This window comes from Loxodonta africana, chromosome 14 (genome assembly GCF_030014295.1).
Source record: "Loxodonta africana isolate mLoxAfr1 chromosome 14, mLoxAfr1.hap2, whole genome shotgun sequence".
NCBI lineage: Eukaryota > Metazoa > Chordata > Mammalia > Proboscidea > Elephantidae > Loxodonta > Loxodonta africana.
The window spans coordinates 35,957,242-35,976,520 of record NC_087355.1 but is presented as its reverse complement, the minus strand read 5'-3'; the positions used below and the strand labels follow the sequence as shown (position 1 = coordinate 35,976,520).

The 19,279-nt window shown below is 37.3% G+C and overlaps 1 protein-coding gene across 4 annotated transcripts in view; it reads right to left on the bottom strand.

The window, feature by feature from the left end:
• The window catches only part of RALYL (RALY RNA binding protein like), a 406,641-nt gene that overhangs the window by 34,921 nt on the left and 352,441 nt on the right, over window positions 1–19,279 (bottom strand). For 3 of the 4 annotated variants that reach the window (XM_023545831.2, XM_023545832.2, XM_023545835.2), the window contains 2 exons: window positions 12,474–12,521; window positions 1,076–1,239 (listed from right to left, as the gene is read on the bottom strand). In XM_023545831.2, the coding sequence (XP_023401599.1) occupies window positions 1,076–1,239; window positions 12,474–12,521 (212 nt within the window). The remainder of the gene's footprint in view (window positions 1–1,075; window positions 1,240–12,473; window positions 12,522–19,279) is intronic. The other variant, XM_064267879.1, reaches the window with a different exon arrangement.

Here is a 19,279-nt window from a genome sequence, read left to right as displayed (position 1 = left end):
ACTAATTAGTGTTTTAGGAGAACAAATGGAGGAAGAAACTATCTCACAATGTCTCCAGACATACTTCTGTCCTTGTTCTCCCGCAGCCACACTGGCTGCCTTGTTCCTTGACTATAGCAACTTGAGGTCTCTGCACTGAGTGTTCCTCCACCAGGAAGGCTCTTCCTTGCCTAGCCTTGAGGCTTGCTCTCACACTCATTTATTTCCTCCAGGTCTCCGCTCAAATGTTGCTTCCTCAGAGAGGCAGTCATAGACCATCCTATGGAAGACAGGACTCCCTGTCTCTTTCTATGCCCTTATTCTGCCTTATTCTATTATATAGCAGGTATCTACTGCCTAATATGTTTTAATTTGTTTGCTTATTGTCCTTCTCCTCTCTGCTGGAACGTAATCTAAGGAACGTGAGAAATTTTTTAATCTTTTCCTTAGGAATAATATTCTAAAAATAAATTAGAGTTCTTCTGCATTGGTCTCTATAAAAATCTAGCACAATGCTTAGTTGGAATGTTTATGTCTCCACATTTTACTAATCAATGTAAATTATGTAAATATTATTTTCTTTTCTTTATGTCATTAAATATGTTTTCAGACACAAAACTCTCATAATGCTTTATAGTAGTATGGTAAGTTACACTTTTAACATCTCTATCATTTAGTTTGCCTGTCTTATTCTCATGCTCACTATTCAAAACTTACATAAATTTTGCTTACTGTTCCACTCACAAGGTAGTATGTAGTCTCTGTGTTGAAGTGAAATTGTTTCTTCATTAAAAGCAGCATGCTATGTTGCAGGATTTTTATATGTCACAAGCCAAGTGGGCATAGAGCACAATGTTAGTTGTGTTAAAATACTTTTCCAATGTGTCTGGATTTTTGTTTGTGTTGGTCTCCTGTACTGCTGTATAATGCATTGGAAAGCACTGACAATTTCTTATCCAATTTATATTTCTATTATAGTTTCCTCATAGTAGGTGCTCCATAATTATTTGTTTCATTTGTGGAATATAGGCCTTCATGTGATGATACCTATCCCAACCCTTCTTTACAGGGAAATAAAATAAAGAGCATCACTTACATTTAGAGCCTGAGGAAGAGGACCCACTGACGGTAGATCTTGATCCCCCTTTCATGGAAAAGACTCCTTTCCCTCTGCGAGTCGTTGTGACAGCCACTCTGGGGCGCTTCAGTGGAATTACAGCACGGGGAGGTGGAGGCACACGTCCATGGTAATCAAATAACCTTCATAAAACACATAAGGGGCTGAGAGTTGGTACAACACCATGGATTCTTCCAAATGAATGAAATCATTAAGAAAATCGCCTGATAGAACATTTCAATAGATGTTTAGATTTCTTTTTTTGTTTTATAGTATTCAGATGCAAGTATATTATTGACAGATGCATTTTTTCACTAAAGAAAAATGATGCTAACATAGTCTGCTTTTTCAGGACGTTAGAATCTGACCTCCAATATGCACTCATTTATGAGGTAGGAATGGACAAGGAACTTTGCTGGACTTCCACCGTGAAATTCATTGCAATCCTGCTGACATTTATTCCCAAGTATATTTCTTTCCTTAGATAAACAGATTTGTCCTTCTTAGGAATGGGAATCTTCCTCTTACATGTCAGATAATTACTAGCACACTAGTTTGGAAAGAGGAAAAGATCATGCAGAATCAGAAACAAAGCAAAGAAAATTATTGTCTGATCAGAAAATCGAGCTCGAAAGAAAAAAATAATAGACAAAGTAAGACCTGTTTAAAGGAAACAACTGTGAGAAACAAACCAATATGGTGCCGTATCTTTCTCAAGGGCTTTTCAAGCAGTCAAATGCTCCTCTGACTGTAGACAAAAGAGACTGAGTTTGAATGACATGGTGCTAAACTCGGTAACAAAGCTTTGTTGACTGAAGTACTGGTGGGAAATCTTTACTAGGATACGTTTTTATTATTCAGACCATCTGCAAGATGTGGAAATTGAGACTAGAGACATTTGTATAATTAGCTATTGAAAATTTCTCTAACAAAGGAGAATATCAATAAATCTCCTAAAACCTTTTGCTAAAAGTGAAAAATGTTATGCATCACAATCAATGTGTATCTATTAAATAATGAAAAAAATAAGTGTTTACTTATTTACATACATATGTGATTCATAGATTCAAAGCTTCATATTGTACTCCATACAGTTCTGTTGTACATAGGGTTGCTATGAGTCAGAACTGGCTCGATGGCACAACAAACACTTGAGAAACATAAAAGTGTAGGGAAAACATATCCGGATGTATTTACTCATTTATTTTTAAAAGTTTTTGCCAGTGAACCAGATGTATAATTATGTTATCAACTATGAAGATATAGAGTTATTGACTTAGAATTATGATTATTACATTTTTTATTGTGACATTATATAGATTACATTCTTGTAATTGCTTTAAAACAGTCATTAATGATAATCCAATATGAATGTCAGAAATGAGAAGATTAGAACTGGAATTAAATAATAAAAACAGCTTCCGTGGTAGGTTATTTCATAAAATTACATCTTGTTTACACATACAGATGGAAACGTGAAAATCTTTTTGGAATATAATGTATGAAATTTAATAAAAATTAACATAAACTGGTTTCTAAATATTCATTCAGAGACATTTAAAACTATTACATTATGGGGAAAAATAATATATAAACCACATTTAAAGCAGAACTCCTTAGTGGTAGGAAGTTCTACATTAGAGAGGTAAAATGCTCAAAACGATTCGAATACTTGCTGGGGGGAAAAGAAATAAAACGAGACAGAGTTCAGGAGAGGTGCCATCTTCTGTGAATAAGCAAAGTCCATTAGAGCTGAAGAGCTGCTAGTAAAGAAGAGGTCATGAATGTCAACACATTATAGTTTACTTCAAAGAGTATAGGCAGGATGAGGCTGAAAAGGATTATGAATATCATCCATACCACTAGGGGCTTGAAAATCACAAGGGTCAACTAAACTTGCCCTTCATTTCAATCACAAAACAAGGTCTACATTACTTATTTATAAGTTGAATTCACAGAGCACCTTAAGTCAGTGAACCAAAACACGAAAGCACTTTGTATGAGCTACAACCCCCAAAGGTATTGAGGGGAAAAAAAAAAAAAATATGGCACTTGACTGATCATCAAATGAGATTCTTCCTGAGGAGAAATTGCCACTTGAGATAAAAGGCAAGCTCTTTTTGAGAGACCATTTCCCCTGGCCGCGAAAGTGCAATTTAACAGCTTCATTAAATAAGCTAATCTATAAATTGGGTTAAGAAAATCTCTAAAGCACAACCAAAATACACAATGATGTAAGAATGCCATAATGAAAAGGCAGGCTGAGTGAAACCACTGTATTCATTGCCACTATGAAAAAGCAATAATGATATTTTATAGGGGACAGAAATGTTTTTCAATATTTCTATTGCTTCCCTCAGTCAAGGATTACGAAGCTTCCACAGCTGGCTGGCCTGATTCCGTGCTGAGAAAAAGAGAGATGCATTTTTTCACTGTATTGTGAGGGAGCTACACTTTTTAGTAACAAACTCAGCATGTGCTATGTGCTTTGTTGTAAGTTCTTGTGGGGAATGGTCCTTGCACCATGAATCTCGAGTGACTTGTTTTCTCACCAAGGAATCAGGTAAGATTTATCAATTTTTTTCTACCACGCTGGTGGGAAGGTCTGCAGCATCAGAACTTAAGGTTTTAAATGTGATATACACTTCACAAAACAGAAGTAAAGAAGGATGAGGTTATTTCACATGACAGCATAGTTTTTAATTTAAAAAATTTAGTAGGGTTAGGGGAGATTCTTAATTTTCACTGGGCATCCTTGAGGTCACCAGAAATAAAAGGTAGGAGGACAAGGTATTGATCTAATGCATAAAAACATAACAAGAAAAGGATGGGAAGGGGGGGTAGTTTTCTGGGATTGCAGGATGGAAGTAAGTGAAAGGCAGCCCAAGAAGGTGATACAAGTATGGGCTTTATTATCAGAATTCTGTCTACAGCCAATTAAAGAAATTTTGCCCTTACTAATATTGGCAAATAGCTTTTAGGCTAAAGAAATAGTCCATTTAAGATTATAGACTAAGAAGATTGCAATCCAATAGAATTACATGGGAACCCAAATTTCAAAGCCAGTAAAAGGCTTAAAGCTTTTTTTTTTTTTTCTTTCCTCTCTTAGAATTATATACCCTCTCCTTTTCTTTAACGATCTTTCATTTTCCCTAATATTCCCTTGGCCAGAATAATTTTTCTCCCCTAGTACTTACTGGTCAAATAGATAATGGTGTACATCACGCTTGGTAAAGTAGAGAGTCAGCAAAAAAGACGAAGACCCTCAACGACATGGATTGACACAATGGCTACAATGGTCTCAAGCATAACAACGATTGTGAGGATGGCCCAGGATGGGACAGTGTTTGTTCTGTTGTTCAAAGGGTCGCTATGAGGCAGAACCTACTGGACGGCACCTAATAACAACAGAGCCAAACACATAATTTCCCGCCCCCACCAAAAACCACTTAAAAATGACAACTCTAAAAGACTTACTCTTAAGTAGCAGAGAGAATAAACGTAGTCAGATTTTAATAAAAGCAAACTATTCAGAAAATAAGATGCATTAACTCCTTAATAAACTTTTACTTTTCATCTATACTTTTCTTGTTTGGAATTTTGTTGTTTTATTTAATAACTGAGATATAATTTTACCCCCCAGAAAAGGTTAAAAACTGGTAAATAACTTCAATATTAATTTGAATAGGCAGCCATCTACGATACAACTATTGGTCTTTATTCATCTGGAACAAAAGAGGAAAGAAACCCGAGAATCAGACCACGGAACTAACTGTCTGCTTGAACCACTGCCTCTTCCGCCTCAAGACCAGAAGAACTAGATGATGCCTGGCTACCACTACTGAATATTCTGATCAGGAATACAATACATGAATCTTGATAAAATGGGAGAAAAATGTGGAACAGAACTTCAAATTCTTAAAGAACCCAGGCTTACTGGATCTACTGAGGATAGAGGAATCTCCAAGGCTATGGCCCTGAGTTGCACTTGAAACTCTGAAATGAAACTATCCCTTGAAGTCACCTTTAAACTAAACTAAGTAGACCAAAGAGTAAAGATAATCACCCTTGAGTTTTGTGTTTAAAATAAAACAAAACATAACCCCATTATTGATACAAGATCAAAGGGTCAACAGCCATTTTAAAGCATAGATGAGAAGATTGGAGGGCAGGGAGATTAAGTAAATGACAATGAAACAATTAGAACAGAAATAACCAGAACACTGACACACTGTAAAGAGTATTACAATGTCACAGCTTGTAATGTTTAGAAACTGTGGAATGGCGGTGGATTTTATTGTGTATATTTTCGTTCAAAAAAATTTTTTTGCTAACTGTCTGTTTTCTTCTAAATTCCCCTTATGAAAATAGTTCATTTTTCCTATTCTAAACTCATGAATTAAAACTTAGAGTCACCACGTGGTTAATGCTAACAAAAAATATATAGTCTGGACTATGGGCATCAATCACTGGGCTACCCAGAATCAAAACTTGAGAACAAATTCAGGCCCATACTCTCACTGGTGTCTTTTAGAGGTATATAAAGATCAATAATCAGAGGACCAGAGAAGACCTTGTCCTTTGTCTTTGTCTTGACTTAACTTCTGAACTTCCTTTTCAGCATGTTTCTGACAGACGTAGTCTGTAAAACCAAAGAAGGTGCTCATTCATTTGAAAGAAGAGGTACATTTGAAATGCACATTGATGATTTTTGTAGGCTAATGGTTGTACCTTTTCTGTACTGTTTGAACTACTTAAAATTCATAAAAATCTGTCTATAATTTACACCCTGACTTTAAATAAGCTTTGATCACAACCAACTCAGGAAATAACTTTGAGAGGTTCACTTCATCTGAAACCAGTAAGTAAATTATTTTTATTGTTCTTTTTTGTTATTAAACTTTTTCAAGATTTTCAGTGAAGTCTTTCCTCTGAATTGCATGCAAATACTTCTTGAACATGCTCTTAAAGAAAATCTGATTGAAACTTTGAATATTTTTTGCAATATTTTGCTACTAATATAGTCTTTTTATTTTATCTGACTTTGCTGTCTGTTAGATTTTGTAGATAGGTTTGTATGACTACAAAAGTTAACATGTTCAAATGGCCATTGAGTAATCAGTAAAATGGTTTTCTTATTTAGTTCTTATAATTCTGCAAAGTAGGTGTTATTAAACCATTTTGTTCATGAAGGAAATTGCCAAAATGGATAAGATGACTTGCCCAAGTACAACCAGTCAACACATGGTACATCTAGGGCTGAAATTCATGTCTTCTGACTCCAAATCATGCCCTTTGTCAACTGTACCATGCTGTTATTTCCACACATCTTGAGTGGAATACTGTTCATCCAGATGGTAATTTAAATTTGCATAAAGAAACAGACATTGCTTTTTGCTAATATGTTTTTCCAATCTTCACGAATATACGCTGTGCTCTATAACCAATGGTCTGAAACAACTGCAACTTGACTTACAGTTTTTTTTATTAACTCTAACTCCAGTGGTTTCTCTTCTGTTAAATAAGATAATCAAGATCAACACTGTTCCAAAATTGAACAATGCCCATTTTAAATCATTTAAAATGAATGTTTTTTTCTATATGGTCAAGTACCTCTGACATTTCTTTTCGTCTGTTAAGAAACGTTTACTCATCACTGGAGGTTATAAACTGCTTGGTACTATTCCTGATACTATTGAAAAAAGGTTAGATTTCAACTGTCAGTATCTCAGAAATTGAAAACATTCCTTGTGGGAATCAGTACAATTTTAGCTTTACCTCTCCTTTTTCTTTACTTAGAAGAGTATAAATATTTATGTTCTGTTTTAATAACATATAAGGTAGTGTCCTTCATTTAGGTCCCGGGGTGATGCTGGCAGTTTGTTCTCAGTTAACTAACCTAAATGTTGGTGGTTTGAATCCACAGAGTGGTGCACAGAAGAAAGGTCTGATGATCTCCTTCTGTGCAGATTCAAAATCCATTGCCATCGGGTTGATTCCAACTCACAGTGACCCTGTAGGACAGAGTAGAACTGCCCCATAGGGTTTCCAAGGAGCGGCTGGTGGATTCGAACTGCCTACCTTTTAGTTAGCAGCTGAGCTCTTAACCACTGTGCTACTAGGGCTTCATTCTGTAAAGAATACAGCCAAGAAAACCCTTTAGAGCAGTTCTACTCTGTAACGCATGGGGTTACAATGAATTGGAATCAACTCAATGGCAAAGGGTTTTTTTTTTTTTTAAGGTTCTTCCTTTGGAGACTTAATTTGACTCTTTAAAAGAAATCCCGTTCAATGATATAAATTTTGGGGCAATGTTTTGTGTGAAACAAAAAGATACAAGTTTAGAAGTCGATGTTAGTCACACTCTTCACGATCCCTCAGACCAGGTATGTGGAAAAGTTACAGCTGGCCCAATGAATCAAAGCAATCACAATAAAATGGAAAGTGGTTGTAAAGGAATTTTTATGCTAAAAGTATCTAAGGATCAAAAAACCCAAATTCATTAAAATCTCGAAACCTGGAAGAAATAGGATGATGATATGATGTGAATGTGTGCCAGTTATTAAGCTATTGCCTCTCAGCTTCAGACCCACTCTTTGCCACACGTGAGGTTGGGACTCTCTGCAAACCACATTTCTGAGGGGCCAGCTGGCCACCTGCTAGACTCAGCCTCCCAGGAGGAGGCTGTAAGGCTGGAACAGGAAGAAGGGACTTGCTCCTTTCTGTTTTGCTTCTTGTTTTTGTTTTGGCTTCCTGTTTCTGTCAACATTTCCCAGCCTATATACTCCATCCCGGCTGCAGCCATTCCAGTGACAGCAGCTCGGTCTAGTTTGAGATTTTGCACACTTGCAGAGCAGCTTCTTCACAACTGCTGAAAAAAACTCAGTGCCAGCCAGCCAGGGCCGCTTTTTCAGAGGTCTGGGTACCAGCCCACCGGGACTCCCGTGGGCTTGGATAGGTCAGCAGCAGCACCAGCTGAGCAGAGCCTCCCACTCACAGTTTCAGCTCGGCAAGGCCCTTTTCTGCACTACATTTTAATAATCCCAACCTCTTTGCTTTGTCCTTCCGGTCCTAGATGGGGTAGCTGCTTCTTACATTTGCTATCTCTCTTATACTAGTGTTTTCTTTTTGCCTTTTGTGTTCCTTAATTGTACATTCGATTATCTCTGTTAAGCATAACTGATATGGTTTCTATTTTCCTGACGGATAAAGAGTTTAAGCAAAGCAGCATGGCTGCAACAGAAATACCTAAGTGCTGCATCTGGAAAGCTCTGAAGAGCAGGAAAAGGAAATACAATAAAAATGGAATAATCCAGAGGACTCACAATGGACTATGTGTTACGGAGGGGCAACTGACCTCTCAGTTTATTTCTCAGTCATATGGACATTGCTATATGATTATCATTATAAGAAACACATTTACCATCACTGTTAGTAAAACCAAAACCAAACCAAAACAAACCAAACAAACAAAAAAACAGTTGCTAACAAGTTGGTTTCAACTCATAGTGACTCCATTTATCAGAGTAGAACTGTGCTCCGTAAGATTTTCAGTAGGTGATTTTTCACAAGTAGATAGGGCTTTCTTCCTAGTCTGTCTTAGTCTAGAGGCTCTGCTGAAACCTGTTTAGAGTCACAGCAACACACAAACCTCTGCTGATAGACTAGTGGTGGCTGCCCTTGAGGTGCATTGGCCAGGAACGGAATCCAAGTCTCCTGCATGGAAGGTGAGAATTCTATCACTGAACCACCACTGCCTTGCCTCACTGTTAGCAGTTACTATAAAGTGTTACTAGTAGCCAGCATTGATGAAGCACTTACAATATGCCAGGCATGATCGCTACACGTATGTTACCTCATTATTATTTTCATGATAACTTTTCAATGAGATAGCAGTGTTTGCAATATTAAATAGCTTGCCCAAGTTTGTACCACTAGTAGAAAGATAAAATATTAACCATAAATATAAGCAGAGCATAACTTAAGAAGATTATTGTGGACAAAACTGTTAGCAGTGACTCTGGAAGCTGTTGTTCTTGTCCAGCCTGTCCATTCTGTTTTCCTTTCACGGATTCTTTGTTCACAGGGAACTCCCCAGTATATCCATTAGTGGCAGATGCTTATGTCTTTTTTTGCCAAGTGCAAAAAATAGAAAATAAATTAACGAGAGTGCAGACTGCTCAGACAGTCTGTTAGCAATACAACCATACAGATCTACTGCATGCTTATGACCCACACAGATTTCATGTAAGACAAATAAACACTTTTGAAAATTGTTCACAGTTAGCATTTTTTGCATAGTGTAGAGTGTATAAAATAATTTGGCTGATTAAGGCTCTTGCTCTTTGGCAGGTAAGATTTATCTATATATCGATCGATTGATTAATTGATAGATTTATCTATATCTCATCTAAAAGATAGATCAGAAACCTTGGTGGTGTAGTGGTTAAGGGCTACGGCTGCTAATCAAAGGGTAGGCAGTTCGAATCCTCCAGGTGCTCTTTGGAAACTCTATGGGGCAGTTCTACACTGTCCTATAAGGTCGATATAAGGTCGCTGTGAGCTGGAATCAACTGGACAGCACTGGGTTTGGTTTTTTTTTAATCTATCTAGCTAATCATATTGTTGAGATATAATCTGAACACAAGAAAAAGCATATCTCAGCTTCCTCTTAAAGGCAAGAAAGCTGAAAATTCATCTTTCCCAAAATTATAGTTAGTTGCCAAAACTTGGGTCTCCTGCCTTCTAGCACAAGACTTCACTTTAAATAGAAACTCTTTAAATGTTGAAGGAAGTCATATGATAGCAAACAATTAAGAGTACAATGATAAAACGTTTCACCTTAATAGACTATAAGACAATGTATATTAGTTGAAAATTTTATTCATAGCAATTAGGGCAGTGTCCTGCACGCTGAAAAACGAAGCTATAGTGGAAAATGTCTTTTCAAATTGTCAAAAACTAAAATTTTCAAATAGTATAAAGATGTCTACCTGTTACCTTAATAGTAAGTGGGATAATTTTAATGCTACCAGATCTTTACATTGCTTTTTAGAACAAGTGATTACAAGCTATCTGATATTTAAGATAAAATATATTTTGTAGAAACTATAAAAACAATTTGACAAAATCTCTCCTAAAACCTTATATTTGGTCAAAAAGTGATAACTAGTGAATAACTTGCTTAATTCTATAGTTTGAACACAGTGGTATTAGAGATATTGCCGTAGGCATGATTCCCATGTAGGGAAGCCTGCTTCCTTTTATTGAAAGCCACAAACTGTTCACCCTCTTTTACATATTCACACAGTTGGTTACTGACTCTAAATGGATATCCAGGTTAGGATTGTAGTTCTGTCACTAATGAGCTGGGTGACCTTGGAACAACCACAATCTCTCTAAATCTAAGATGAATTAATAACAGACATTGTGTATCTCTAAGTGTGAGGCTTAATGATAATCCCTGAGGATACAATAACTGAGCCTTGTTTGTGCCCTCATGAAAGAAAGAAGGTGGACATGAATCAAATACTGTCATTGCAGAAACAAATACAACAATACAAACTTAGAAGTGATGTGAAGGAACAGTACTGGGTACTGAGAGAGGGAAACAGAGAAGTTTAATTTAGTCCGACAGGGAGTTCATGCTGAGATCTGAAGGATGAAATCAAGTAACTTGACGGCGGAAGGAAGTACGGGAAGAGTGAGCACACCGGAAGTCCTGAGGCAGGGAGCCGCACGGGGTTGCTGTGCAACTGAAACAGCACTAGGGCTGAAGCAGAGAGATTAAGACTGTTTCATGGGATCCTGAGGTTTCTTCCCACTTTAAAATGTCTATTAATTTTTTCTCCAAGTTTGCATTTTATACCTTAGGATTTTTTTGTTTGAATCATAATTACATTGAAAGGCTAAAAGGACATTTACCTCGTATTTCTTTTTCGGTCCAATGATCTACCTATATATCTGTAGTCAGTCCTGGCTTTGTATGGCTACAACGTGCATGAATTTCAACTACCATTACTTATTTAAATAACACCAGCCCCAAACAACACAGATAAAATTTAAGTTATAACAGTATATTAATGGTAATTTTACAAAGTCCAGCCTTTGCTGCTAGCTCTTCAGTCCACAAATCACTATGTAAATAACAGATGACCATCACGATCAGCGACCAATCATATCACTTCTTTCAGTATGTCAGTGATTGGTTGTTGCATATCTTACTCAGTTCACACATAAGCAGCAATGCATGTAGTTGTGTTGCCGCTTTATATTCCAGTGATAAAGTGGTATTTTACAAAAATGGATAATTGAAAGAGAACTGCTAAACAAAGCTAAAATTGTGGCGAAGAGTCCAAAAGTGGTAATGCTGGAAATGAAATTCAAATAAAATGTAAATAGAGGTATAGAAGAAATAGCTGACCATGGATATGTTGACTCTCTTCCATTGGAAAGAATCTAGATGTATACCCAGAGGAACTTAGTGAAAGGCCAGCTCATCAACATAAATTAGTAAAATAATTGTGATGGAAAGGATGGAGATGGCCCAGACAGAGTGGTGCTGGCAAAACACCTACATATTGAAGGAATGCTTGAAGATATTTCATGACATTGATAAAATGTGGAAATTGACCTAAACTTAGAAAGCAGCATGACAATTTACCAAAACATAGAAAAAGTCCTTATCATGAATTATATGACAAAAAGAAGGCAAGCACTGTTCAAACTACTTTTGATATTTTTAAACAAAGAACAAAAATGCTTATTAAATGCATTAATTCTCAATATTTCTACTGTTTTAAATTAAGTATGCTAAATATTTATTCATCTGTTTTTATTGAGCTGATTCTGACTCATAGCTACCCTATAGGACAGAGTGGAACTGTCCCCTAGGGTCTCCAAGTGCCTGGTGGATTCAAACTGCTGACCTTTTGGTTAGCAGCCATACGTAGCTCTTAACCACTACACCACCAGGGTTTTTTACCCAATACAGCATCTTCAAAGTGTTATATGAAAACAGATGTTAGACGGTAGGGTCATTTTCTGAGTTTATGAATTTTTCCAATCTCGAAGAATTCTAGGGGAACAATAATATTCATTAATTAAATCTTTAGAATATAATCTAAATGTTAGAAACTAGTTTTTAAGCTTAAGCACCTCTGAAAGCCCAAGATCTATATTATACAAGTATTTTTTTTTGTTTTGTTTTTCGGGTTTAGTAAGTATAATGAATATAGGATTTAGTTTTTTCTTTTAATTTAAAAAATATTATTTTGAACCCAACAGTCAGGTATATCTCTGAATAGAATCCACAAAATAGTTTAAAAAAGAGAGAAAAATCAAATCAAAAGGGGAAAAGGATGAAAAATTCACATACCGATTGTAGAAATCATCTCTGTAGTAATCATAGTCAAAGACATAACCACTAAAGAGGGAAACAAAAAAATTAGTTGGCATTTATTTCAACCACATTAATTTTGGATTTAATTTACGATGTTACAGCACAAAATTTATGTTAGGTTTTAAATATTAACTTTTAAATATAATTATGCACCCAAAAGCTTTTTAAGATAATATAAAATTATATATATATATCATATCATATCAAACTATTATTACATGTCTAACAATGTAGAGACAATAATGGCTTGTGTGGTTAGGAATGAAAGATGAGCGCAGGTAGCAAAGTACATTTATTTTTAAAGGAGATGGCTCAAGATGGTGGCTTAGTCAGGCACACCATGACATCCTTCTACAGCAAAGATTCAAGAAACCAAGTGAAACAGATACACATGATAATCCTGCAATCCTGAGTACCAAATGGAAGGCTAAAGAATTAGATTGCACACTGATTGGAAGAAAAAACTGAATGAAAGCAGCAAGTGAAGAGAGAAATGGAGAGGAGGTGCCCTGCCAGCTGGCCTGGCAGAGTATGGCCATCTTGAGACAAAGCCAGCAGCGAACCCAGGCAAGGAGCATAGGAAGGCAACTTTGCAAAATTCTCAGTAGGGGGCAGAGAAACTGTAGACATATCTGGAGTGAAGCAAGGAGAGCAGGGCATGATTTGGATCTAAGGAGGGAAAGAATAGGAAGGAGGGCAAGAACTCCAGGGATCTGGGCATCCACAGAGTGGGGGTTGGGGGGGTGGGGGAAGGGAGCCAGGTTCCGAGCACAGGACTATTCACCAGCAGTGGTTCCTGACCATTAGAGTGGGTGATGCACATGGAGTAGCAGATCCAGACAATGTCAGTAGGAGATTCTCTACCCGAGTGGACATGGGGCAGCCCTTTCCTTAGCATGTTGTTGGGACCAGGTCCCAATTGCTGGCTGCAGCCAATGGGGAAGTGCCCAGGCACCAATGTGCAGTGACCAGAGGAGCACACTTGCCCTTCCTCTGCCCTTGTGGTGTTTAGCAGCATGAGGTCCTCCAACCCTGTATCCTTGGTAGCCTGCCACATGCCCACACCAGCCACCCTGCCCACCTGGCAAGTAGCAGAGAGCACTTCCATAACCCCAGTAACCTGCCATATCCTGTCCACTGCCCCACTCACCCAGTGAGTGGCCATGAGTGCTTCCATGCTACCAGTTGCTTGCCATACCCCTCTGCCCACCACCATGCCCACCCAGCAAGTGGCAGAGAGTGCTCCCACACCACTGGTTGCCTGCCACACCCACTCCACCCACCACCTGTCCATCTGGCAAGCACCATCACACACTCCCACACTGCTGGACTGAGCCTGCCCTGCCCACCCCAAGCCATCCCCCATGCCTGGTAAATAGTGACTGTGTCTTTATCTTGCCCTCCACTGACCTGCCCACATGGTGACAGGTGGTAAGTGTGCCCCTGTTGCCAGACCAGCAATCAGCAGAGCACGCCCACCCTGCCTGCCCTGTTATATTAAACAAAACAAAAAATCAGGACAAAACAAACAAACATACAATCCATCAATAAATAATGCATAAATAAAATAACACCTTAATGCCTCAGAGACAGTAGACAATAACAAATCATATGAAAAAACAGGATACAATGGCTCAAATATGTGAGCAAAATAAAGGGAAAGAAAACCTTCCAGTGGAAGAAACAATAATAGAACTACCTGAGAAGGAATTCAAAAGACTTATATTTAGGATCCTTAGAGAAATCAAGGAAAAAAGCCCTAGAATAATTCAGGAAAGCAAAACAAGAACAGATGACAGATTTAAGAGACAATTAGACACCATACAAAAACAATTAGAAATTCAGAAGATTAACAATAAAATATTGGAGCCAGATAACTCAATGGAAGAAAAAGATGTAGAATTCTTTTTCAACAGAAGAAAGAATCAGCAAAATAAAGGACAAATCTCTTGGTACTAATTTGTTTGAGGAACAGTCAGAAAAAAGAATTAAAAAAAAAAAATAAAATAAAGCCGAAGAGTTATGAGGGACACCCTGAAAGGAATACCTTTTGGGTAATAGTAATTCCAGAAGAGGAGGAAAAAGAAAAGTACAGAGAAAAATTTTGAAGATACATTGGCTGAAAACTTCCCAAATATCCAACAAGAAGGTTACCACCCAAGAAGTTCAACAAACCCCACACAAGATACACCCCCACAGAAATAACCAAGACATATCACAATCAAGCTTTCCAAAATGAAAGAATTCTGAAAGCAGTATCACTTATAAAGGGACACCAGTAAGACTAAATACTGATTGCTTATCAGAAACCATGCAGCAAGAAGGCAATGGGATGACATATATAAAATCCTGAAGGAAAAGAATTGTCAACCAAGAATCATATATCCAGAAAAACTGTCTTTCAAAAATGAGGGGGAAACTAAGGCATTCCCAGATAAACAGGAACTAAGGGAATTTGTAAAAACTAGAGCCTGCCTTACAAGAAATATTAAAGGGTCTTTCAGCTAGAGAACCAATGACATCAGACAACAACCTGAGATAAGGACACATCACAGCATCACCCAGATACCAACTTGGATAAAGACTTCACAAAAACATAATAAAGCTAAAAAACAGACTACAGGGAAACAGAGGAGTTAAGCTGTAAATGATGACAACTTCAAAACAAAAAGGAGGAATAAAAGGTATAGTTATAGAACTTCCATATGGGGAGGAAATCAAGGTGAATTCAAGATGTAACAGACTGTTTTAATTTTAAGAGAATTAAGGTAAACTTCAGGGTAACCACAAAGAAAAGTAATAAATCTACTCACCAAAATAATGAAGAAGAAAGCCAAAAAGACTCAGTAAACACAAAAACCACAACAATGATTGATGGAGGGGGAGGGGAAGCCATATACAAAAAGAATTCAGTACAGAAAATTAAGACGAACAGAGAAAATGTTAATGCTACAAAAAAAAGTGTAACAAAATGACAGCAATGAAGCCATACCTATCATTAATCACATTGAATGTAAATGGGTTACATGAACCAGTCAAGAGATAGAGAATGGCAGAATGGATAAAAATACATGACCCATCAATATGTTGCCTACCAGAGATACACCATAGACACAAAGACATAAACAAGTAAAAAGTCAAAGGGTGGAAAAAAATATATCAAGCAAACAGTATCCAAAAGAGAACAGGAGTAGCAATAATAAAAATATCAGATAAAATAGACTTTAAGGCAAATCCATTATGAGAGACAAATGAGGACATTAAATAATGACTAGATGGTCAATCCCCCAAGAAAACATAACAATAATAAATATTTGTGAATCCATTGATGGAGTTCCAAAATACATAAAACAAATTCTAACAGAATTGAAAAGAGATGTAGACAGTTTTACAATAATAGTAGGAGATTTTAACATGCCACTTTTGATGATGGACAGAACAACTAGAAAGAAACTCAACAAAGATACAGAAGTTCTAAACAACACAATCAACCAACTTGACCTCATAGACATAGAGAACACATCGCCCAACAGTAGCACAGGACACATTCTTCTCCAACATACATGGACTATTTTCCAGAATAGACCATATTCTTGGTCACAAAGCAAGCCCTGATAAATTTAAAAACCTTGACATAATACAAAGTATCTTCTCTGACTATAATGCTGTAGAACTAGAAATCAATAACAGAAATAACAAAGAAAAAAATTAAATATACGGAAACTGAGTAACACCTTCTTAAAAACTACTGGGTTATGTTGTTGTTGTTAGGTGTCATTGAGTCTGTTCTGACTCATAGTGACTCTACGTACAACAGAATGAAACACTGCCTGGTCCTGCTCCATCCTCACAATCATCATTATGCTTTCAATGAAGAGAGATTGAACACATTCCCCTTGGGAATGGCAACAAGAAAAGAAGGCCCATTATCACCACTCCTATTCAATATTTACTGGAAGTCCTACTCAGAGTAATAAGGCAAGAAAGGGACATAAAGGGATCCAAATTGGTAAGGAAGAAGTAAAACTACCCCTATTTGCAGATGACATGATCCTATAAGTAGAAAACCCCAGAGTCTCCACAAGAAAGTTACTGGAACTAATAGAAGAATTCAGCGAAGTGGCAGGGTACAAGATCAACATACAAAAACTGGTTAGATTCCTCTACAATAACAAGGAGAACTCTGAAAAGGAAATCAAGAAAACAATACCATTTACAATAGCCTCCAATAGGATAAAATACCTGGGAATAAATCTAATCAGGATGTAAAAGGCTCATACAAGGAAAACTATAGCACACTACTGCAAGAAACCAAAAGAGACCTATATAAACAGAAAAACATACCATGCTCATGGATTAGAAGACTTAACATTGTGAAAATGTCAGTACTACCCTAAGTGATCTACAGATACAAGGAAATCCCAATCCAAATCCAAGCAACATTTTTTAAGAAAAACGGAAAAACTAATCTCCAACTTATTATAGAAATGAAAGAGGCCCCGAATAGCTAAAGCATTACTGAAGAAGAACAATGTAGGAGGCCTCACACATGCCAATCTCAGAACTTACTATACAGCCACGGTAGTCAAAACAGCCATGGTAGTCAAAACAGCCTGGTACTAGGACAATGACAGACACATACGCCAATGGAACAGAGTTGAGAACCCAGAAGTAAATCTACCCAGCTATGGACAGCTGATCTTCACCAAAGGGTTAAAGTCCATGCAATGTAGAAGAGATAGTCTCTTTAACAAACAGTGCTGGCAAAAATGGATATTCACTGGCAGAAAAAATGAAACAGGGTCCATATCTCACATCATACACAAAAAACTAACTCAAAATAGATCAAAGACCTAAAGGTTAAACCTAAAACTATAAAATTATTGGAAGATGACACAGGGACAAAGCTAGGGGTCCTATTTCATGGTTAAATACACTATCAAACATAACTAAAAATGCACAAACAACAGAAGATAAACTAAATAACTGGGACCTCCTAAAAATTAAATACTTATGCTGATCAGAAGACTACCAAAAGAGTAAAAAGATAACCTACAGATTGGGAAAAAAATTTTGGCAATGACATATCTGACAAGGGTCTAATCTCTAAAATATATAGAAAACTTCAACACCTCAACAACAAAAAGACAATCCAATCAAAAAGTGGGCAAAGGATACAAACAGACACTTCACTAAAGAAGACATTTAGGAGGCTAACAAAATACATGAATAGATGCTTGCAACCATTAGCCATTAAAAAAACCCGTTGATGGAGATGCAAATCAAACTACCATGAGATACTGTCTCACTCCAGCAAAAATGACACTGATCAAAAAATTAAAAAACAGCAAATGCTGGCAAGGTTGTGGGGAGCTTGGAACTCTTATACATTGCTGGTAGGGTTGTAAAATGGTACAACCACTATAGAAAACAGTATGGAGCTTCCTCAAAAAGCTAGAAATAGAAATACCATATGATCCAGCAATTCCACTCCTATATCCTAGAGAAATAAGAGCAGCGGCACCAATAGAGAGGTGGGACCAAGACGGCTAACTAGTCAGAAGCTTTGCTAAATCCTCTTGAAACAAAAACCTGAAAAAACAAGTGAATTGATTACATATATGACAATCTATGAACTCTGAGCATCAAACACAGAACTAAGGAATTGACCTGAGTGACAGGGGAACGAGAGACCGCGCAGAAGCAGCAAGCCTGCACAGCGCCTCAGCTCTGATTCCTCGGTACCGTTCCTTGGCGTGAATGCGACAGGGCTGATAGTAGTTTCCTGAGACATGGCAAGCATGGGATGTGGCCCTACCCCCTGGGGCAATCTCGGTGGGGACCCAGCCAGAGCACACAGGCTACACACTGTGGAATCTGAAATAAAACAGCGCTCTCGACACAAGATAAGTGATTTTTCCTAATTTACCGTGTGAATCTAATAGCTTCTTCTGAAAGTACTCTCTCCTATCTATCTGATCCTTTCCCTCCCTGCCCCAGCTGGCTTCATTAACATTTGAATTCCCTGGGCCTGAGATACAACTTGCTGAGCTTTTTCTGACCCATTCTCCTGGCCTGGGAGAAGGAGCAAATTAACAAATTGGGAAAAATTCTTTCCCAACTCCCCTAAACTGGAAGCTCAGAGCAGAAGAGGCTCCAGTCTAGGCATAAGCGATCCACAGACTTTGGCTTTCATCCCTACATGGAACCAGGTGGCTATTATAATGCAAAGGCAAATCTGTTAGAAGTCTGACTGAAATTGTTTCAGCTGGGTGGTGGAGAGGCAGGTTTTGGAGACCTGATACAAGGTAGATCCAAAAAGAAAGTCACCAAGACATATTATCATCAAACTTGCCAAAACCAAAGATTTTAAAGGGAAAATTTTAAGAGTAGCCAGGGATAAGCGAAAAGTCACCTACAAAGGAGAATCAGTAAGTTTGGACTACTCGGCAGAAACCATGCAGGCAAGAAGGCAATGGGATGACATATATAGACCACTGAAGGAGAAAAACTGCCAGCCAAGAATCATATATCCAGCAAAACTGTCTCTCAAATATGAAGGCAAAATTGAGTCATTTACAGATAAACACAAACTTAGAGAATTTGCAAAAACCAAACCAAAACTACAAGAAATACTAAAGGGAATTATCTAATTAGAAAATCAATAATATCAGATATCAACACAACACTAGAACACAGAACACAGCATCATGATATCAACTCAGGTAAATCATAAAAATAAAATAAGATTAAAAAAATGCTCAAAACAGGGAATCACTGAT